The sequence below is a fragment of the Leptodactylus fuscus genome, chromosome 5 (genome assembly GCF_031893055.1).
Source record: "Leptodactylus fuscus isolate aLepFus1 chromosome 5, aLepFus1.hap2, whole genome shotgun sequence".
Lineage (NCBI taxonomy): Eukaryota > Metazoa > Chordata > Amphibia > Anura > Leptodactylidae > Leptodactylus > Leptodactylus fuscus.
This window is the reverse complement of record NC_134269.1, coordinates 122,086,850-122,110,987: the sequence shown is the minus strand read 5'-3', so window position 1 is coordinate 122,110,987 and position 24,138 is coordinate 122,086,850. Positions and strand designations below refer to the sequence as shown.

The 24,138-nt window shown below is 42.3% G+C and overlaps 1 protein-coding gene across 1 annotated transcript in view; it reads right to left on the bottom strand.

Annotated features, from left to right (window-relative positions):
• The window catches only part of TBC1D22A (TBC1 domain family member 22A), a 352,669-nt gene that overhangs the window by 254,034 nt on the left and 74,497 nt on the right, over positions 1–24,138 (bottom strand). The window contains exons 7-8 of the mRNA XM_075274179.1: positions 11,615–11,743; positions 9,166–9,228 (exon numbers count right to left, since the gene is read on the bottom strand). Coding sequence (XP_075130280.1) covers positions 9,166–9,228; positions 11,615–11,743 — 192 coding nt within the window. The remainder of the gene's footprint in view (positions 1–9,165; positions 9,229–11,614; positions 11,744–24,138) is intronic.

Sequence of the window (24,138 nt, the reverse complement as noted above, 5' to 3'; positions counted from 1 at the left end):
TTACATATTTGAAAGTGTCCCCTGGCTTGCAGGGGGATTTCATATTTGAATGATACTGTAATGAACCACTCAGACTGATTTGCATTAGCTTTCTGTTTGGACTGACAGGACAGTATGACAATGAGTCACAGGAAAATGTGAACAACAAATGACTTGTTAGTCAACCTGTATAATGGACTGTGAATGTGCATGTTTAATTTCAAACACTGAAAAAAATACTTTAAAATTAGAAAATGATGAACATGATATACATAAATTATACATATATACACAAACTGATTTGACTGATTATCAACCGCTAAACTAAACTCCCTCTTCCCACCTTACTTTTCATTTACATTAGTTAAAAAAAATCTATAATTACCCATATCCGTGGAGTGGTCATGTGACTCCCCTAGGGACACTTTTTGATTATCCTTTGACGTTCTGTTTCACCACTTCTGAAACAAAATGTCACCATCACTCTTCCTCCTCCCCTATCCCTTGCACTACTTACAAAGCTTTCCCTTCTTACCCCATATTTTTTTTTATTTCTCTGATCTCAGAGCCATATGAGGTCTTAATCTTTGAGGGACACATTTTTATTCATGATTCCACCATTAATAATTCTGTACAATGTACTGGGAAGCTGGAAAAAAATTCAGATTGGGGGCGATTTGAAGAAAAAGTGCATTTGTGCGATCTTCTTACGAGATTTGTTTTTACGGTGTTCACTATGCAGCCAAAATGATCTGTCACCTGTATTCTATGGTTCGGTACAGTTCCAGGGATACCAAATTTATATGGTTTTATTTACATTTTAACCCCTTAACAAAAATCCAAACCTGTGCCAATTTTTTTTTTTCTAAAAGTCGCCATATTCTGACATCCGTAACTTTTTTATACTTCCGTGTACAGGGATGCGTAGGGGGTCTTTTTTGCGGGGCTGGGTGTACGTTTTAGATATACCATTTTCTGTAGTTAGCCTCAGGCGGCGAAAGGGGTAGGTTCACCCCTGGTTGAACCCCAGGGGGTCTGATCACTAATGCAATGCATTACAATGCTAATGCATTGTAATAAATTGCAAAAAATCATCCTTTCTTTTGCAGGCTGCATAGACCAGCCTGCAAAAGAGAGGATTTGCAGACAAGCCTGGGAGCCTTGTACAGGCTCCCGGCTGTCATGGCAACGGGAGGTAGGCCCTGGAGCATGCTCCAGGAGCCGGCGATCCCGGGCAAAAAGCCGGCGCCCATGCGCCGCCGGGAAAATGGCGCCTCCGGTGCCTTTGACCGCGGCGCCGGAGGGGTTAATGCCTCCGATCGGTGCGGGGACCAATCGGAGGCATTAGAGCCGGTTGTCTACTGCTTAAAGCAGTAGACACCCGGCGGCTATGGCGGCCGCCCGGCTCCCGGGCGGTCGCCATAGTTACAGACCCGACATGCGCCGTACTATTACGGCGCATGTGGGGAAGGGGTTAACTATATGTATAATATGTACTGTTTTAGTGTCATTTTGTGCCATTTTGGTTGGTGGTGTTCCCACGGGATTTTTTAAGTGTAAAAAGTGTGCCGCGGCTCAAAAAAGGTTGAAAATCACTGCCCTAGGGGGCTTGAACCCCAGGGGGTCTGATCAGTAATGCAATGCATTACAATGCTAATGCATTGTAAAAGAAAGCAAAAATCGTCATTTCTTTTGCAAGCTGCATAGAGCAAAAGAAAAGCACTGCAGACCGGCCGGGGAGCCTTTACAAAGCTCCCGGCTGTCATGCCAACGTGACGTCGGCCCTGGAGCATGTTCCAGGCGCTGGCAATCACCGGCAAAATGGTGGCGCCCATGCGCCACCGGGAAAATTGCACCTCAGTCAGCTTTGACCGAGGCGCTGGAGGGGTTAACGCCCCCTAATCGGTCCAGGCACTGACCAGGGGCGTTAGCACTGGGTGCCTATTGTGTAAATCAGTAGACACCCGGCAGCTATGACAGCCGCCCGACTCCTGAGCGGCTGCCATAGTTAAGCTTTTTCAAGCAGACAGCAAAACCCTACATGTAGGGACGTCTTTGTGAACGGACACTTAAGGACAGACACGGACTGTAAAAGAACGCACATGATGTCCCATTAAATCAATGCAAAATGTAATGGACACAGCTAGTGTCAAGATTGCGTGGACATTAGCATCAGACACTAGCTGTCGGACACAGACGCTAGTGTGAATGCCCCCTTAGACTCTTATCATATGAACCACATATGATAAGTGTATACACCTGAGAGAGCCACTGTATAAGCATACAGTGTCATCCATCATCTATAGATGCCCCTATATGTAATAGCATGCTGCTACCAAGAGAATGAGGGCCTATGAATACATTTCACGTATGAATCAGCATTATCAGTATTATGCAGCTGTGCAATTTCCACCTTATATAATTTGGGCCTGTCCACATCTTGCCATCAACCACTGCCTCATCTGACTTCAGATACATGTGGCCTTGTTTAGGGATACAATTTATAATAACGCCCTTAGTTAATCAAACTGTGCCCTCAATATATTTTGTTCTTTTGCACCGTAATCTAAAGAAAGATGGAGGAAAAAGTTTCTAGTAGGTGCCCAAATAATTGTGGTAGTCATGGGGAAAATTCAAAAGTGGTTTAGGACATCAAACGCTAGTCATTTTATTTAGGTAAATTTTCAAGGGAATCAAGAAAGAGAAATGTACACTGTTCTCATAGTTTATTCTATAATTTCTATAACTCGGATTTTGGTTTGCTGGCCGCTGCCCATTTGGATGGGAAATTTATATTCTTCACAGACAGCGCCGCACCTCCCATTAGGCGACCTGAAGCGACCGCTTCAGGCGGCGCTATGCTGGGCCCCAGGGGCCGTCTCGGCAGCCCGGCACGGGAAGCGAGCGGTGGATTGAGGAGGCCCTGTGGATGCAGCGCTGCTCCACCGGCCTCCCCTGACGCTCAGGCAGAGAGCAGGTCCTCTCCCTGTCTGATAACGCCGCCCCGCCCCCTCTGCTCCGCCCCTCCTCCCGGGGTGGGGGGGCTTTCTGTCGTCTGCCTCGGGCGGCATAAAAGCTAGGTTCACCCCTGTTCACAGAACGCAAAAAAGTAAAGCCTTGTATTTCAAAATATTAAAAATGTACCGTATTTTTATGAAAAACATGATCTGATAAGAAACAAAAATAGAAACTGGTTCCAATAGTTTAACATTTTAATAAAAAAAAGTACACCACAATTTGTTATTTTGTAAATGCAGAGCTAAAAATCTGATTGGCATTTTTCCAGAAGATATTGCTTTGTCTATTATTAATGAATGTTTAATGTTTAAAACTTAATCGCCTCTCTCCATATGTATGGCATCATTATTTTATGGCATCAATTAGCACTCAGAAACATTATGTACATTAAGGTTAAGATACAAATAGATAAAAAATATTTATACACGTGTTGGCAGGTAAATATAATTACCGCCTAAGTGATTAATTGCTTATACCAATATCACTACAAGAAATGTCTGCATCGAGGATTTGGAATGAAAGTTCACTTATCTATAGCGCTGCTCACTTACTGTCTGCTTCATAGTCCTGAACAGATAAGAAATACAGTGCAGGAGAGAATGGCAGACTTTAGGATGAGAAAGTAAGACTAGAGAAAGGAGGAACAAGTGTAGAGTTCAGAGGACAGCTAACATAAGAGAAATGTGATGTTTCAAATGCATTCATTGCGCCTGTGATTGATATAAAGAGTGAAAGATAGCATTTAACAAAGGAGCTTTAACATAAAATATCTTTTTTACACTCAGGGCAACCCAAAGGTCATCCCAATAGTCAGCAAGCTCCACTGACTTGGACAAAGCAGTGAAGTTTAACACAGAACAGAGAGAAAAATCCATTTCACTTCTAAAGCTTGTGTTACATAAAAAGTGCCGCACTACTAACTGATAAAAAAAGGAACAGGGTAGATAGAGGCAAAGACAAATTGGCATGTCTGGGAAAAGGTTAGGTACATTTAATAAGAATGTGAATTCCCATTAAGCCAGTCTGTGGTACATGAATTCTGGAAGATTTACAGAACATGAGGCAATGCAGACGTAATTACATTTGAATGGTCACAAGGTTTCAAGCTCCGGAAGAATGAATGCAACGTATCAGTCTTGCTGCAAAATACCTCACTGATCCTCTCAGTATATATATATAAGGTTTCTGAACATCTTGTCTCACTGGTCATACATTGTAAGAAAAAATAAATCCCAAACATGCTGAATGTTAGCAGAGTGACTCAATTACAATGAATATTAATTTACTTACGCAATAGTCCTGAAATCCCATAAATTACCTCTGTGCTCTGATAAAATATGGGTATGGAAGGATGCAAAATCAGTCACTTGAAATTGATAGACCAAAGAAAGTTATCAAATGTCTCTTGAAATACAAATGACTCGTGTCAGATGAGGTCTACTTGGTCCCATCAAAAGAAAACATCAGCACACCCAGGCTATACTACTGACAATAAGACATTACGGGCAGGGTCCCATATCCCCCTGTACTAGCTGATCACAATGCTAGTCTACTTGTTCTTGTGTATTTTGTGTTTTGTATATAAACCCCTTTCAAATGTCAAGCACCATGGAATCAATGGTATTCTAAAATAAATAATAAGAAATAAAGTAGCAAGTGACTTCTATTGTCTTCCAATAATATATTTAGGGTCCATTACGCTGCAAGATCTTGGGCCTATTATAGGATCTCCTGGACCTCTGGAAGCATTTTTTCTGCGCCACTATTTTTTTTTTTTTAAAACAATAACATCTTAAGGACAGAGTCAAATTTTAGGGGCAACATGGTGGCTCAGTGGTTAGCACTGCAGACTTGCAGCGCTGGAGTCCTGGGTTCAAATCCCGCCAGGAACAACATCTGCTAGGAGTTTGTATGTTCTCCCCGTGTTTGCGTGGATTTCCTCGCATTCTACAAAAACATACTGATAGGAAAAAAAATATTGTACATTGTGTTCCCTATATGGGGCTCACAATCTACATTTAAAAGAAAAAAAAAAAAAAGACAGTCAAATACTTTTCATGTAAACTTGCATAACGTAATTTCATGCACAAAAACAAACATTGTAAAAGCCAGCCAACCATATTAATACTTGGGGAAAGAGCTGATTTCTTCAGGACCTGCTAAAAATCTTATGTGTATGGAGGTCTTTTGACTCTTCCACAATAGCAAATGTGGGAAGTAGGGAATATAGACTTGGCTTCTCACACCCGATCATTTTGTTTTCCACTGACAGAGGTGAAAGGCAGCAGCCTACCAAACTCTCCCCATTTTGAGCATATGCATGGGGAGTAGGGTGAAGGAATAAGTGTTGGCCAGAGGCGTAACTAGGAATGGCGGGGCCCCGTGGTGAACTTTTGACATGCCCCCTCCTGACGCCGAAAACCTAATCGACCGAGTATAATAATCGGAGACCCAGGGGAAGGAGGGAGGGGGGGTTGAATACTAACATAAAAACACTGTTACTTACCTATCCCTGGCTCCGCTGCACTCCTCTGTGGTGTTGGCCATCTTCAATGAGGTCCGGAACGTCGGATGGCCTAGATAACGTAATGATTGGTATACCGAGCAACTCCTCGCTGTCACTTCCTACGGTGGTTGGAAGTTGTTGGCAGCCAACCGGCTTGTTTTCCTGGAGACAACAGCAGCAGTAGAAATATCCAGCACCCCCTCGGGGAGAAACGACTTAGGAAGAACACTTGACCAATGGTGAAGTGTTCTTCCTAAGTCACACGGCCTGGGACACAGGCCTCGGTCATATGACATCAGGGACATCACACAAGTAGGCCCAAAGCCTGTCTGGAGCCCAGAGAGGTAAGTAACACTGCTTTTTTCTTTTGTTCTTTGACCTCTCCTGGTCCTACGATAGTTATACTCAGGGGTCTGAAAAGACCCCAGAGTATAATAATAGTGTTTGTGGGGCCAGCGGCCCCCTAATGTCCTGGGCCCTGTGGCAGCCGCTACTGCTGCTACCCCGGTAGTTACACCCCTGGTGTTGGCAAACACGTTCAGTCAACAGCTACCTAAAATATATGACCAGCTTTACAAAGAAGCTATACACAAGTGGTACCAAGTGTATTAGTGTTTGATTCTGGTGTTGGGATGTAAAATACAGCAAACAGAAACATGCAATAACAGGTCTGTTATATAATCTTTATATTCATCGCTACATAATTATGTCTACTAGAAACTTTACAGTAAAAAAATATGTATGCATGTTAGTAGTCACTTGGTCTCTATAAAAGCACTCTAATTACATTATATCATTAGATTTTACAATCTGTTATATAGTATATGTCTGACACTTAAGGAAATTTGAGAATGTGACCTTTCTGAACGAAACCAGAAATAAAATAGCTCATTTGTCTGCTCTAGTACAAACAACAAATTAAATGCAATATTAATGGCAAAAATAATAGACTGTAATTTGAAGAACTTATGCCAGGCTATTATGTATGAAGTGAATCCCATTATTTCTCCACCACAAGAAATACTGAATAATAAAACACACGCACATTTCAATAGAGAGATTGGTTAGGCTTTTGATCAACCATGACAAAAGCTGATGTATCCGTCAATCAGGAGGTAAATAAATAAAATGCATTGTACTATGCATTGATAAATATTTGGAGGAAGTGCTCTCTTGTGTGAAGTGTGACTGTCGATAATTATGTGCTTTATGCATCTATTAACATTCTAGAATAGTTCTATCAAACTGGACAACCATGAGGCCAAAATAGGAAATATCAACCTGGTTGAATATTAGAATTCAACACAAGTTCCAACTTTTAATAGGCATGGGGAGATTGTGATACTGTATCTATTTATACTGACCTGTAGATTGCTTACAATAAACAGCATGCACTGTATGCTATAGGTAATTTTGTGCGGATTCATAAAGAAGAATAGCCAGCAAATGGAACACAGTGTTTAGTAGGCCAAAACCAAAGCACTCCATACAGGTCATATAAGTGAAGGTGCATCCCACAAATAGGGTTGGAATCGATCGGAAAAGATCGGATCCCAATCGGCAATCGAGTAAATTTCACGATCGTGATCGGGTTCCGATCCCGCCTAAAAAAAATTTAAAAAAAAGATCGGGAACGAAATTCCAATACCGATCGCTCAACTTACCTGCATAGATCTGCTGCTGCTCATCGTTCTTCTCGCTCTTCTTCTTTCTCCTTCACATGCCTTCAGAGCACGGTGCGCGCCCCCACCTCCCAGGCTAGTGGTAGAGATGCTGGGAGAAGGCGGGGCTTGTGGCTTAGGAGAGTGTGGGTGGGTATTGGGAGGGGAGACGTGAGTGATGCACTCACTTCTCCCCGCCCATACTGTCCTAAGGCACAACAAGCCCCACCTGCTCCCAGCATCTCTAACACTAGCCTGGGAGGCGGGGGAGCGCACGGTGCTCTGAAGGCATGTAAAGGAGAAAAAAGAGGAGCGAGAAGAACGGGGAGTGGCAGCGATTCTGTGCAGGTAAGTGGGGGGGACTGAGTAGCTGGGGGATTTTTTTTTTCAATCACTACACAGCGTGGAGTCCAAAAATTGAAGCGTTCAATTTTTGGACTCCATGCTGTGTAGTGAATAGGATTGTTTTTAAAACCCGATCTTCGATCATTAAAATAAAAAAACAAACAATGAATTTCATTAGGATTGGAATTGGGATCGGGTTTGAATGGAAAATGATCAGAAATCGGATTTTAAAAACGATCCTGAAATTTCAAGATCAGCTCAACCCTACCCACAAACAATATGAGCTGTATGAAGGCAGTATTTCCTTCACTTTAATCCAGCTAACATACAAACTCCATCAATGTGAGTATGAATATTTATGAAGAAGTATGATGGGAAACAAAGGAAAGGTAGTTGTTCACAGAAATCTACATTTATGTGCTTGGCTGGGTGAAGAATTCATATATTACATGCAATACAACACAGATGCAATGTCGAAGTCCACGTCATGAGGAACACATGTATAGGCGCTCTTCTATGAAAAATTATCAAGAATAAGCATTTACAGAGTTTTTTACACTATTAAAAGAAAACTCCATTTTAATGTTATAATTGCTGTTGGTACTTATATGTATGGCATTTATTTAGGCTAACCAAAACTGTTTAACATGTCAAACCACTTTTTTTACTATTGTTATTTCCCCCCCCCCCCCAAGCTATGTGTGAACTACATTTTGGGTAGCACAAAGGACCATACATGATACCATGTAACACATCGTTCCTCACTGCTCAGCGTCATCGCTGGTAGGTAAGGAATGCCCCTCTCACAGTACAGAATAGACGCTACTGTGAGGAGGGGCATTCCGGACTGCCAGAAATGCCCTTCTGACACTGAAGAGCTATGGTAACGGCACCGATAGCTCATCAGCGGGTGCACAGAACGGGAAAGCCAATAGTGTGCTGAATTCAGCATACAGTCAGCTTTCTATTGGTGTATTACACCGCAGGAGGTGAAAGGTCCTCTTTAAAACCGCTTACTGAAAAATATGTAAAAATCAGGGCCAAGCAAATACCACAATGAAGAACAAAATACTTCCCTTCACATTTCATGAAAAAAGCACCAAATGAATACCATAGCATGGCAAAACACACCTCCTCGCCCACACTGAAGATTTAGACGTCTCTAAGACTAATCACATAAGCATCAAAGGAACTTTCACATTTGGTGGAAAACAACGCTACATTTAGCACTGTGATTTCTGCCCAAATGATTGAAATCTCAGTAGGACTATGTGGATCCTTTGTAGTTCACAGAAGTGCGTTGACCACTGTTTGCATCAATCAGATAATGAATTCAGCAATGCAAGATTTGTGAACAAAATCTATATTTTCAACCCTGTGAAAAGGGGCACTTATATGGAGGTTTAAGTGGTTGGGGAGCTCATTGTAACGTAGATGTAATCTTTCCCTCTTCCCCCAACACCAGTTATACAAGAACCCAAATCTGGCCCAATCTGCCATCTCTCCTGCAATGGCCTGCCATCTCTACTCCACTGGATCTGGAATACCTGCAATAGCAAGATGTCATCTCTAGTGACCCACAAAGACTTGTAAGGTTTCATCCACAGAGCCCTTCATCACCCTGGCAGCAAGAAGTGATACATTTATAGAGCTTACCTCGGTAACTACAGGCTGAAGAATCAGTGTCTCTGGACTCATTCTAGGAATATCTATATGAATCTGCAAGCACAAATAAAAGAGCAAATGTTTCAACAGCTTTAGCATTCACACATACACATGTTTCCATATTCACAAGCACTTTCTCTTTAACAATTTAGTTTCATTACTAAACTCTCAACTGCATATTGCATTAACAATTCATTTAGACAACAAGACATGTCCATGCTTTCCATTTATATTGCTGTAATATATTTGCATATTTACAAGTCCTCTGTTGACTAGTGTCTAGCAGATGAGAAATATTTGAAGGGCAAGTGGAGTCCTTTGAATAAGATGCTTAAATTGAAACAGTAAACCCTGCTTATGACTACATTAGTTATGGGACATAATAAGAGGCTCAATCGCTTGAATTTTAGCATTTATGAGCTGCAACTGACCAATTAGCATATGCGTTTACATGAATGAAAGGGTTTGAGTCAGTGAAAAAGGCAAAACGTCTGCTTGAATCTGTTTACAATGTCATCTTTCAATGATACTTGAAAAGTTACATATTTAAAAGGCATTGTCAGACTTGTTTTTTTTTTTTTTTTTTGTTTGCATTTTTGTAGGTTATGGACCTAGTCCATAATAATTCTAAAACAAACAAACAAAAAACATTGCACATCTCAGTCCTCTGTATTGGGCAGCTGCAAGTCAGTTTACCTTTTTACAGTCCCCCCAGGCTGTTTGTGACAGATGACCACTGCAGCAAATCACAGGTATAAGTGGCCATCTTTTCTTTTAAATATAGTTTAACCTCAACCCATGTAGAGTATTTAATTCGAAGGGCGGGTTCACATCTGCACCCAGTGTCCGCTTTGTGGGTTTCTGTCTTTTGTCCGAGAAACCCTGACAGGAGACAGAAACCCAGCAGTCGGTGTCCGCCCGTGAGTGTCTTCTGGTCTCCGCGGCGAAACTGTTTTTTTTTTTAACCGGACACTGCATGTCCGACTTTGTGTCCGGTTAAAAAAAAAAAAAAAAAATGGTCTCGCCGCAGAGACCAGAAGACGCTCACGGGCAGACACTTTGCAAACCTATTCAAATGAACTGCCGGTTTCAGGCTCCTGTCCAGTTTCTCGGGCCGAAGATGGAAACCTTCAAAGCGGAGATTGGACGCAGGTCTGAACCCACCCTAATTTTAGATACTGAAGTCTTTGGTCCTTTAGAGCATTGCAGGTCCAATTTGAATGTCACATGGTGTTTTTGAGTGAGCCGTGCATTCAGCTTTAAAGGGGCTGTATCATTGTGAAGTCATTTTTAAACTAAACATATCCTTGCATAGCCTTTAGAAAGGATACTCCACACCTACCTTTAGCATGTAAATTGCCTCAGTGGTTTTTCAATAAGTCCGTTTTTATTCATATGCTAATTAGACTGGGATGCATTAGATGCATCATGCACCCTCTTTGCTATTGTTTTCTATGGGTGTATACAGCACACTGCTGATGACTCAGCTTCCTGTTTGCACACACTCACAGGAGATAATAGCAGAGATGTGTGCTGCTGGGAACTTCCTGTGCTGGCTGGAAGCTCATTAGCATATGAATAAAAACAGGCTTATTCAGAAACCACTGAGGCAATTTACATACTAAAGGTAGGTGTGGAATAGCCTTTCTGAAGGCTATGAAAGGATATGATTAGTTAAAAATGACTTTTCCTAATGATAGAGCCCCTTTAAATATTTTTAGTGTGGCTCCATATGGATTTATAACAGGGCGATTTGGGACACTAAACCACCAAATCCATAAGTACCTGTGAGTAGTTTAGTGTTTTATATCAGTCGACAGGTTCCCTTTAAAGGAAATTTATGGTATGTCAAAAGGATATCAAAATTCCTTCTCTGGGGCCTGTATATGTGGCTGTTTATGTGAAAAGGGCCCACACTGTCGATATGGAGTTCTTGGTATCATTGTAACGGTTATGGTGTAACATTGTCTAGTCTCAACAAGTCTCAACAAATTTGTAAACTTGACATATTTTTAAATAAAATTTTTGCATAAAACAAAATTGTGATTTTTTTACCCAAATATGTTTTGGACTATTTTCTCTATAATTAGTATCGACGATCTGGGCCCTTTTCACGTAAACAGCCACATATATTAAAAAAAACAGAGAATCCTGACCCAAGTTTCTATGCTTCACTGAGTAGCGAGTAAGGCATGTATGCACAGCTCTCGTCATACAATTTTATAGGATCAAGCTTTCCTCTTCAGTTATTCTCGGATTTGTAAATGTCAGTAAATGTGAACCTAAACTTCACAACTCAATGCTGCCATGACCAAATGCTTCAACTTAAAATAAAAATCTATAGCTTCTGGAAGGTGACTCCATGTACCTCTATTGTCTATGCAGCTTTATTTATACTTCTATATCAGATAGCCAACTTACTAACAATTATAATATTTACCTGTCTGTATGTGCTTTGATTTGCTTCATCATTTCTGGAGTTGTAGTATTGTTCTATGAAGGCAAAATACTCTTTTTGTTTTCTTTTTAGAGTGCCATCCCGTCTTTCCACATTTGCTGGAAGATAACCCTAACATTTAAAAATGGAATAGAAAAGAATGTGTCAATTTGGAAATAAATACATATCATAGTCTAGAAAACTGTGAACATATCACTAACATCAAATATTATCAGTTACCCTGCTGACCGACACATTTCTCAGTTTAAGATGGCCAGATACTCTTAGTTGTATAATAGCAAACAACTAAAGTTTGGCTCCCAAAATGGCTTTCCTCTCATTCCTAATAACTAGCGGTTCCGTCCACTCATTACTGATCCCCAGAACGGTATCCCTTTAACCTGTGGACCTCATACTTGGTCCTCAGTATTCTCCTTCTTGACTCTAACATGGCTCCCCTTCTCATTCTTGGTTCCTAGCATGGCAACCCATTCATTCAACGTAGTTCCTTTTTCATTCTCAACCATTATACAAAATAGCCATCAAGTTACCAGCAATACCCTGCCAAAATTAGGACTGCTTGCATGTATGCTTGTTCACTTTAGTGGCAGATTGCAGTCCAATGGTCATGCTGGTGACTTTTCTACCCTGATGTCCCTTGCTTGTAGTCCAGGATCACATTACTGAATCAAAAAATTGCTGTTTCATGAACAGTTTTTCACGTTGGGGCATGACATCAAATAAGAAAAATAGCAACATGCTGCATACATAAAAGCCTCTGCACAGTTTTCATATACAAAATGTGGAACCCAGCATGACTATGTATTATACAGACTGCCCATTGCTTTCAGTAGGCAATGTGTAACGCATCCGTTCCTCTATGAAGGCCATGCAGAGATGTGTAACACTTGCAGTTGGCTTCACAGACCACAGTGACAACAGAAGATAATATGTTTCCAGCTTATCCTATGTAGTCAACTCATTTAGCAAACATTAGGGGTTGGTCAAACTATGTTAAAATTACATCAAAGTACATCAAAGTTATTAAAAGGTGCAAAGCTTTTCATTTTGCCGCATCTCTGTTGGTCCCTAAGCTTGAAACTTAAATCTGTGTCAGGTAGAGTTTAGCGTAGATTTCAGCCACTACTTGCACCAATTTTCTGCCGCAAACAATGTTAAATTGGTCAGGCCGTGTAGCCTAATCTCCTCTCTGAACATGTCCTGAACACTAAGAAAAAAATTAAAAAAAGAAGAGGAAAGTGAAGCACAAAAAGGGAACTTTCAGCGCAAAAACAGCAGTGCGTTGAAAATTGTGACTTTTACCATATATCATATGAATAAACAGTATATTATTATTATTTATTTATTGTGCTTACTTATATAGTGCCATCATATTCCGCAGCGCTTTACAGATATTGTCAGTCACTGTCCCATATAGGGCTCACAATCTACATTCCATATCAGTATGTCTTTGGTGTGTGGGAGGAAACCAGAGTACCTGGAGGAAACCCACACAAACACGGGGAGAACATACAAACTCCTTGCAGATGTTGCCCTTGGCAGGATTTGAACCCAGGACTCCAGTGCTGCAAGGCTACAATGCTAACCACTGAGCCACCACGCTAAATTTATTTTCTGATTGTGTATTTGTTTTGTCCCTGTACATGGCCATCAGGCAGCCATCTTGCCTAAACTGTTATACCGCTCTTGCTTACAGCAGCCACAACAATACAGGAACCCGTGGTCTAGAAAGAAGTCATGGACTTCTAAGGGTTTTGTGAGCATGTGGTGTGACCTGTGCAGAGGTCACTGTGCAGAGAGAGGGAGGAGGTGAGCTGTGACAATCACTTGGTGTCAGCAGTGTGATCCTGTGTTACTTGCCCCCAGTTTATATGTATTAACGTTCATTGTAATCCCATCTGAGATGATAATGAATAGAGATGAGCGAACACTAAAATGTTCGAGGTTCGAAATTCGATTCGAACAGCCGCTCACTGTTCGAGTGTTCGAATGGGTTTCGAACCCCATTATAGTCTATGGGGAACATAAACTGGTTAAGGGGGAAACCCAAATTCGTGTCTGGAGGGTCACCAAGTCCACTATGACACCCCAGGAAATGATACCAACACCCTGGAATGACACTGGGACAGCAGGGGAAGCATGTCTGGGGGCATAAAAGTCACTTTATTTCATGGAAATCCCTGTCAGTTTGCGATTTTCGCAAGCTAACTTTTCCCCATAGAAATGCATTGGCCAGTGCTGATTGGCCAGAGTACGGAACTCGACCAATCAGCGCTGGCTCTGCTGGAGGAGGCGGAGTCTAAGATAGCTCCACACCAGTCTCCATTCAGGTCCGACCTTAGACTCCGCCTCCTCCGGCAGAGCCAGCGCTGATTGGCCGAAGGCTGGCCAATGCATTCCTATGCGAATGCAGACTTAGCAGTGCTGAGTCAGTTTTGCTCAACTACACATCTGATGCACACTCGGCACTGCTACATCAGATGTAGCAATCTGATGTAGCAGAGCCGAGGGTGCACTAGAACCCCTGTGCAAACTCAGTTCACGCTAATAGAATGCATTGGCCAGCGCTGATTGGCCAATGCATTCTATTAGCCCGATGAAGTAGAGCTGAATGTGTGTGCTAAGCACACACATTCAGCACTGCTTCATCACGCCAATACAATGCATTAGCCAGTGCTGATTGGCCAGAGTACGGAATTCGGCCAATCAGCGCTGGCCAATGCATTCTATTAGCCCGATGAAGTAGAGCTGAATGTGTGTGCTAAGCACACACATTCAGCACTGCTTCATCACGCCAATACAATGCATTAGCCAGTGCTGATTGGCCAGAGTACGGAATTCGGCCAATCAGCGCTGGCTCTGCTGGAGGAGGCGGAGTCTAAGATCGCTCCACACCAGTCTCCATTCAGGTCCGACCTTAGACTCCGCCTCCTCCGGCAGAGCCAGCGCTGATTGGCCGAAGGCTGGCCAATGCATTCCTATGCGAATGCAGACTTAGCAGTGCTGAGTCAGTTTTGCTCAACTACACATCTGATGCACACTCGGCACTGCTACATCAGATGTAGCAATCTGATGTAGCAGAGCCGAGGGTGCACTAGAACCCCTGTGCAAACTCAGTTCACGCTAATAGAATGCATTGGCCAGCGCTGATTGGCCAATGCATTCTATTAGCCCGATGAAGTAGAGCTGAATGTGTGTGCTTAGCACACACATTCAGCTCTACTTCATCAGGCTAATAGAATACATTGGCCAATCAGCGCTGGCCAATGCATTCTATTAGCTTGATGAAGCAGAGTGTGCACAAGGGTTCAAGCGCACCCTCGGCTCTGATGTAGCAGAGCTGAGGGTGCACAAGGGTTCAAGTGCACCCTCGGCTCTCCTACATCAGAGCCGAGGGTGCGCTTGAACCCTTGTGCAGCCTCAGCTCTGCTACATCAGAGCCGAGGGTGCGCTTGAACCCTTGTGCACACTCTGCTTCATCAAGCTAATAGAATGCATTGGCCAGCGCTGATTGGCCAGAGTACGGAATTCGGCCAATCAGCGCTGGCTCTGCTGGAGGAGGCGGAGTCTAAGATCGCTCCACACCAGTCTCCATTCAGGTCCGACCTTAGACTCCGCCTCCTCCGGCAGAGCCAGCGCTGATTGGCCGAAGGCTGGCCAATGCATTCCTATGCGAATGCAGACTTAGCAGTGCTGAGTCAGTTTTGCTCAACTACACATCTGATGCACACTCGGCACGGCTACATCAGATGTAGCAATCTGATGTAGCAGAGCCGAGGGTGCACTAGAACCCCTGTGCAAACTCAGTTCACGCTAATAGAATGCATTGGCCAGCGCTGATTGGCCAATGCATTCTATTAGCCCGATGAAGTAGAGCTGAATGTGTGTGCTAAGCACACACATTCAGCACTGCTTCATCACGCCAATACAATGCATTAGCCAGTGCTGATTGGCCAGAGTACGGAATTCGGCCAATCAGCGCTGGCTCTGCTGGAGGAGGCGGAGTCTAAGGTCGGACCTGAATGGAGACTGGTGTGGAGCGATCTTAGACTCCGCCTCCTCCAGCAGAGCCAGCGCTGATTGGCCGAATTCCGTACTCTGGCCAATCAGCGCTGGCCAATGCATTCTATTAGCTTGATGAAGCAGAGTGTGCACAAGGGTTCAAGCGCACCCTCGGCTCTGATGTAGCAGAGCTGAGGCTGCACAAGGGTTCAAGCGCACCCTCGGCTCTGATGTAGGAGAGCCGAGGGTGCACTTGAACCCTTGTGCACCCTCAGCTCTGCTACATCAGAGCCGAGGGTGCGCTTGAACCCTTGTGCACACTCTGCTTCATCAAGCTAATAGAATGCATTGGCCAGCGCTGATTGGCCAATGTATTCTATTAGCCTGATGAAGTAGAGCTGAATGTGTGTGCTAAGCACACACATTCAGCTCTACTTCATCGGGCTAATAGAATGCATTGGCCAGCGCTGATTGGCCAGAGTACGGAACTCGACCAATCAGCGCTGGCTCTGCTGGAGGAGGCGGAGTCTAAGATCGCTCCACACCAGTCTCCATTCAGGTCCGACATTAGACTCCGCCTCCTCCAGCAGAGCCAGCGCTGATTGGCCGAATTCCGTACTCTGGCCAATCAGCACTGGCTAATGCATTGTATTGGCGTGATGAAGCAGTGCTGAATGTGTGTGCTTAGCACACACATTCAGCTCTACTTCATCGGGCTAATAGAATGCATTGGCCAATCAGCGCTGGCCAATGCATTCTATTAGCGTGAACTGAGTTTGCACAGGGGTTCTAGTGCACCCTCGGCTCTGCTACATCAGATTGCTACATCTGATGTAGCAGTGCCGAGTGTGCATCAGATGTGTAGTTGAGCAAAACTGACTCAGCACTGCTAAGTCTGCATTCGCATAGGAATGCATTGGCCAGCCTTCGGCCAATCAGCGCTGGCTCTGCCGGAGGAGGCGGAGTCTAAGGTCGGACCTGAATGGAGACTGGTGTGGAGCGATCTTAGACTCCGCCTCCTCCAGCAGAGCCAGCGCTGATTGGTCGAGTTCCGTACTCTGGCCAATCAGCGCTGGCCAATGCATTCTATTAGCCCGATGAAGTAGAGCTGAATGTGTGTGCTTAGCACACACATTCAGCTCTACTTCATCAGGCTAATAGAATACATTGGCCAATCAGCGCTGGCCAATGCATTCTATTAGCTTGATGAAGCAGAGTGTGCACAAGGGTTCAAGCGCACCCTCGGCTCTGATGTAGCAGAGCTGAGGGTGCACAAGGGTTCAAGTGCACCCTCGGCTCTCCTACATCAGAGCCGAGGGTGCGCTTGAACCCTTGTGCAGCCTCGGCTCTGCTACATCAGAGCCGAGGGTGCGCTTGAACCCTTGTGCACACTCTGCTTCATCAAGCTAATAGAATGCATTGGCCAGCACTGATTGGCCAGAGTACGGAATTCGGCCAATCAGCGCTGGCCAATGCATCCCTATGGGAAAAAGTTTATCTCACAAAAATCACAATTACACACCCGATAGAGCCCCAAAAAGTTATTTTTAATAACATTCCCCCCTAAATAAAGGTTATCCCTAGCTATCCCTGCCTGTACAGCTATCCCTGTCTCATAGTCACAAAGTTCACATTCTCATATGACCCGGATTTGAAATCCACTATTCGTCTAAAATGGAGGTCACCTGATTTCGGCAGCCAATGACTTTTTCCAATTTTTTTCAATGCCCCCGGTGTCGTAGTTCCTGTCCCACCTCCCCTGCGCTGTTATTGGTGCAAAAAAGGCGCCAGGGAAGGTGGGAGGGGAATCGAATTTTGGCGCACTTTACCACGTGGTGTTCGATTCGATTCGAACATGGCGAACACCCTGATATCCGATCGAACATGTGTTCGATAGAACACTGTTCGCTCATCTCTAATAATGAAGTGTCTGCTGAGAAATGACCTCTACAAAACAGTAAGCATCAACCTACTGAAAGGCATATTAATGATAAAACAGTCAAGTGGGTGGTCTCCAGCACTGAACGTCCCGATTGTACGCGGACTGCGTCACTCTGGTTAATGCTCTTTTTAATACGGGCAGTGGAGACAGCCCAGATGTCAACTTATTCAATAATGTGCGTATTATCTGTGCAAACAAATGCTTCCGATTGTGAGAGAGACATGTATTATACCAAACTCAGAAATAACCAACACACGTATCTACTATATGTTTATTTGTATGGCTAACAAAAGCCACCCGCGAAAGAGTTGCCAAAGAAGATAACCCAGTAATGAAAGGCACAAATCTCCTTAACAGTTGCCACTCCTGACAGCGATATAAATACAAAAGGAGGAGAAGAGCGGCTAACTGATGTGTTTTCATACGGCATACAGAATGTGTAAATGTTTCATCTTCTATTCAAGCACTTTACATTATTAACCATTTAAGAATACAAAATTTAGAGGTACTCAGCATGTTTTATTACAATAACTGCAAAGTTCTTTCTATTTCACTGAGCAAAAGCACTTTGTAGGCAATACACAGTTGCGGCTCTTGTACTTTATGGAACATGTTAAAATCTTTGGCTTGCATATGAAAGCGGTAGGCTAAATGCCTTAACCAGTCAAGCTTTGTATCTCTTCATAATTAATTGTGCAAGAGGTATAAAAAGTTAGATCGGAGGAAATGTTTGCTCATGTAGCATGCCGATATGGGTTCTCCAGCCAGAGTGGCACATATTCTGATCACGTATCTTTTGTAAGACAATATTTTCTTAAGAGAATAATTGTTCTGCAATACTGCAGAAAGCAGACATCAACGCATTCCTATTTAGGCATTAAGAAGCAGTCATTTATTATGAGTCTGCCTCGTTTACATTGTAAAGGAACATTTTCCACGGCTCATATAAAGAGCAGCAGAGCTCCAATAAGAGACACTGTCTCACTAAGAAAGTGGATGCATCAACTTCACAAATGCATTTTTGTATTTACTGTAACTGGGGAAGTTAAAGGAATATAGTTTCCATCTTCAACTTAATTAGCCTTTAAAGATCTTGAGCAGATGTTTGCTGCATAAAAACACTTCCAGAATAAATAACACAAGACAGGTAGAGGCAACAATACCCACAGAGTCAGTTCATTAGACTGTCATGTGACCTTTACTGCTCTTTACAGTGAATTAGGGAAAGTCACACAATAAACCCATACATAGTATAAATATGTCTAACTTGAAATCAGTCCTATTAGATTTGGAGCAAATTTTGCTATAAACTTCTCTGGCAATATATACTCATTGACAAAAGAAAAACAAACCACCAGCACACTAAAAGGGAGCTGCTGTAATTGGAAAAAAAAAAAAAAAATGGTGTGCGTTAAAGAGGACCTTTCATGTCCTAGGGCACATGCGGTGTAATACACCACTAGAAAGTCGACAGTGCTCTGAATACTGTCAGAAGAGGGGTTTCTTATTGCCCAGCGATGACACTAGTGGTACGGAACGTCCCCTCTGACAGTACAGTGCTATGGACTCTAGTGTCAGGAGGAGCATTCCTCACAGACTCATAGAAACGCCCTTCTGACACTGAAGAGCTACAGTAACGGTAGCTCTTCACCAGGGGCATATAACGAGAAAGTCGATAGTGCACTGAATTCTAGCAGTATATAATACCGCATGTGCCCGAGGACAAGAAAGGTCCTCTTTAATGATAAATGTAAGTAATTACAATATACGAGCCAAAGAATATGCTTATTGGCATAAACAATACAATTGAAAGGAGGCTCTAGTACCCTATTTGTCTACCTCTTGCTTGGATACAAAATGAAATATGGTTGGGCATGGAGGCATAAAGGTTTCATATGGTATCCTGCAGCACATTTGCCCACATATGATAGAGCTGGCCCGGTAGATCCTGCACACTTATAGGTTACTGAAGCCGGCATCTCAGCTAGTTCCATAACAGCAAAATGAGAGGCAAATCTTGTCACAGAGTAGCACAAGGACATGTTGTAATCTGGCAGAGACATTCATTGGAAACCCTTGCTGTGTGTGAACAAGCATTATCCTGTTGAAAAATGCCTGGAAATGGTCCAAGCAGAGACTGAGGTGTGTAATGAAGATGTCACTTGTGTCAATGCAGTATCTGGGTATCCACGAGAGGAACAGGTAAGTATAATGGAGCTGGAGAAGGCGGGTGGAGGGTGGTTTTCTGGGCTGGGGAGGGGGGGGGGGGGGGGGGGAGGTAAAAAATGTAAAATATGTAGGTCAAATTACCTACATATATTACAGTAAAACTAAAAAAATGTATAATATAAATGTTATTTATAAAGTTTGAGGGGGTGCATGGGGGGCTCATTGTTACAATATTAAATTTAACCCAGACAACCCCTTTAAGCTTTTTCCCTCCCCTACCCCTGCACCATATATCTAAAACAAGTGCAAGAGGTGGTCAGTATAAAGCACCATATGTATCCAAGCCTTTGGCGCCTGTAGCGTCAGCTTTAACACGCAAATGACACCCTGTTACAATACTACAGTTGCTATAAGTCCTTTCCATACAGTACTGAAGATGGTATCCAGAAGCTATGAGAAACACAGAAGCACCCAGATCACAGATCCTCTATGCACTACTAACAGGAGGCAGCATGATCTTGTGAGAGAAATCTGAGAAGATCATACAAATGGAGTCACTCTGTCAATGATTGCATTGATTGGAAGGTGATAGAGCCGCTCAAGCTCATCCCCCTTTACAATGAAATATGGAGATCACCCAGTTGTCAATACAGAAAAACTGCAGACCATTTAATTTATTTGTGGATATAAAGGGTCCTTTGCAACAAGACACGATTTTTAATATTATCTGATATTTATTGCTTTTGCTATGCAAAGAACTCCAATAAGTGCAGGACCTGGTGAGCTAACCCATAGCAATTTACAGATACAGTGTAGTATATAGGATTTACACATCTCGTCTTAACCACATGCAGCACAAAAATCAATAGGACAAAGTGATTTGCACCGTGGGCTTTAAATCTGCAGCTTGCCAACTTCTGCTTGGGGTTTTGTCTTCAGATTTTAACCTTTTGCAAAGCAAAGGTTTAAAGTCAAAGGGGCACTACAGAGAAATCTGCAGCAAAATACATACAACTTCAGACAATTTGGACATTCACCAGCATTTGCACTACAAGTGGCCTTCCCCTAAGGCACATCCCCATGCAAGGGGAATGTAAAAGGCTCAAAATGTCAAATGAAATAAAAACAAAATAAAAAAAAAACCCAGCAGTACACAGCATTGTAATTGCAGAGACATGAATCACCCAGATATTAGGGTGGGTTCACAATACTGTCATTATAGGATGGGAGGAGTGTACCTAAATGTTATTAGAATAACTTGATGCAGAAGGAGTTCCCTCTCTATCTGGTCCCATTTCACTGTAATGTAAAAAAAAAAAAAAAACAGGTTGGACGTTTTCTTCTGTGCGATAAGTAAACAAAAATGACAGAAGAAAGTTGCCATTGTGATTATTTAGTCAATGCAGATGCTTTTTGTTTCATCTGCATCTTACTGTATGTTTGTCTCATCCTATGATGGATATGACAGTATAGGGAACCTACCTTAAAAGTAATATTGTATATTGGGAGCAAGATAATCACACTTGCCAGATCCTTTGATGTATGTCAGCATTATCTCTCATAACACTGACTTTATCTATCATCATAATTTTCTAAGATTCTTGTATGGACAGGTGGGAAAAACTGGTCCTTGGTCCACCTTTTGGAAGATCTAGGAATTCCTGATGCTAATAAAATAAGTCGGCTAACTCTGAAAGGAGCTTTAGCAGTCCAAAATATAGAATATGGATTACTTTAAGGGAACCAGTCACAAAGAAGGTGCAATCTAATCTGCAAGATCAGAGTAAATAAGCAAACTGATATATAGTTTTGTGGGAAAAGATTTGGTATACGTTGTATTTTATTAATTTAAGTCACGGACACTGCGGCTGATTCAGCCGCAGAATCCGCAGCAAGATAGGTCATCTCGCTTCTTTTTTCTGCTACTAGCAAGCAGAAAAAAATGTGAGCGGCTCCCATTGAAGTTAATGGGAGCCGTTTTAGCAGGTGGATTTTGAGGCGGTTTCTGCGTCAAAATCCGCTTGCAAAAAATCTCCATGTGCCCTTAATATGTTTAGAAAGGTCTTGTTTTTTTTATTTTTTTTTAAACTGTATCCCATGAATAATGTCACTCCAAAAGTGATCTACAGTTTGTGAATTTATCATGATATAGGTCATAATCCTCCTACTATAGGGGATGCCTGCTAGCTGCTTTTCCCTCATGTCATCTTTTCAAGGTAAGCTGGTGCCATGCCCTGGTCACATCATTAGGTGGTTTATTCATAAACCAGGGGCACTTTAAATCTGGAAATTTGCAAAATGCCAAAAAATGTTATAACTCCCATTATACAGTTTGCAGACACAGAATAACATTAATCCTGTGTTGGCATTAAACTGGAAAGGAATTTGGGAATCTTATGTTTAGGGTGACATTTGGAATAAAAATAAAATAGTAATTACTTTCTAAAATAAAACTTTTTAACACCTCTTCTCCTACAGCATAACTGTTTCATAAATCCATTTTAAGCAAAATTGATAACTGCACAGATGGTCTGTATTTTACAAGTGACAAGACAGGATGAGATTCAAAGTTATTCTAATATTATACTAAATGTAAATAAAGATGTTAAGTACTCACACTTTTCAGTAGTTTCCTTATTACGATAATACTTCTATAGACATATAGCATATGAGCACCATGGGCAGGCCAAAATAAAGTTGCAGATGAGGATAGCCACCCATGTGTCATCCTGCCGTACAGCCATCAGGACAAGAGCTCCAGTTCTGTGTGCTTAAGAGCTATGAAGACATATTCTTTTATTTCAGTACCTTCCCTGCTACATTCTGTCCCTGATGCCTCTAAAATCACGACTGGAATATTTCAGCACATAAATTTATTCTACTGTCATAAGTATGTTAATATAAGGCTTGATATCTTAGTCTGTGTAAATCTGAGACATTAGTTTCCTTCTGTACCCAAGTCATATGGTTGGAGTGGAATTCCTGTACAAGCCATAACATTAGCCAATTTGGGAACAACAGTCTAATAGCCTACTGTATTAATAGCACCTCTCTAAGAATTGGGTATTGGAACCATTACTACTAGTATGTCCCCTTACACAGAATAAGGCTAGGTTCACACTACTGTCACAATGTCCATAGGGCTGATCCATCAAAGAAAATATTAAAATGAAAGGACAGGGTCCTTTTTGACTGCTTTCAGTTTTTTTAACAGAAAAAAATAGTGCAGACTGCAGTTATGTTCTCTATTTATAAATGAAGCAAATAACTATGCATGCAAGCAAATGGAGCCCCCCCCCCCCCCCCGACACACACACACACACACACACACACACACACACACACACACTATGTTAGCAGTTGGTAGTCCAGTATCCAGATAGAGAAAGATCTTGTGTTAAGATTTAAAATGGATGATGTTGGATTTCATCACATTACAAACACACTGTACTCAGGATGCTTCTACATTTCAAACCCATTTAGTAAGGTTCTTAGTCACAGAGAAGATACAAGAAACATTGCCATCATGCCAGTTCAAAAGGCAAGTCTTTCCTAGGATGCATTTTGCATAGTTTTTTTTTTTATAAATCTGATCTAAAAAGAACATTTTGGATTTTATCTTTCACTAAAGAAAGCAAAAGGCACAGGAATGAGGGAACACACTAATTCTCCATTTATTTACATGTTCAATACCACCAGGATTGCTTCTTGTGTGATAAGATGTAAAGTCAAGGTATGATATACCCTGCTAGGTCCATAGAAGCTTTTAAATGGAGTCTATCAGGTGTGAGAAGGTGACGGGCAGAGTGTTGGAGCCCAGATATATCAGCCCCAGGTGTCTGACATATGTGTGGTCCAGGGCGGATCTGGAGTAGGCCTCAGCCCAGGTGTAGATCCTTGGCTCATTACTGGACCAGAATAGGCTGCAGGTCTTGCATTGCAGGGCAGTTCGATGAGGTGAAAGTAGGTGTATGGTTCTGTCCTGTAACCCCGAGTCTGGTGAGACAATATTGCTTCTGTTTTGTTCGTGTGGCTGGAACTAAGCCACACATATAGTTAGGTTATCCGTTCTGTTTAGTTAGTGACTCAGACAAGCAGGTATTTATTTTGTTTTTGACGAAGTTAAAGGTGGTATTCCCATGAACATAATCATACTATACATGGCTTGAAGAAGTGCTTAATGTAAGCGTGAAATGGTTGTAGCACAGCTAGTGTACAATATGCAGTTACTCTCTCCCACATCTATGCATTTATACGTCTCTACAAAATAAAAGGACTAATTTTATGAAAAGTTGCTTGGTTGAGTGCCCCCAGTTCATTATCTTCTTTTTTGATGCAAAAATATAAAAGAAATAGTACTCAACCCCTGATAAAGTTATGCCGTTGACCACGT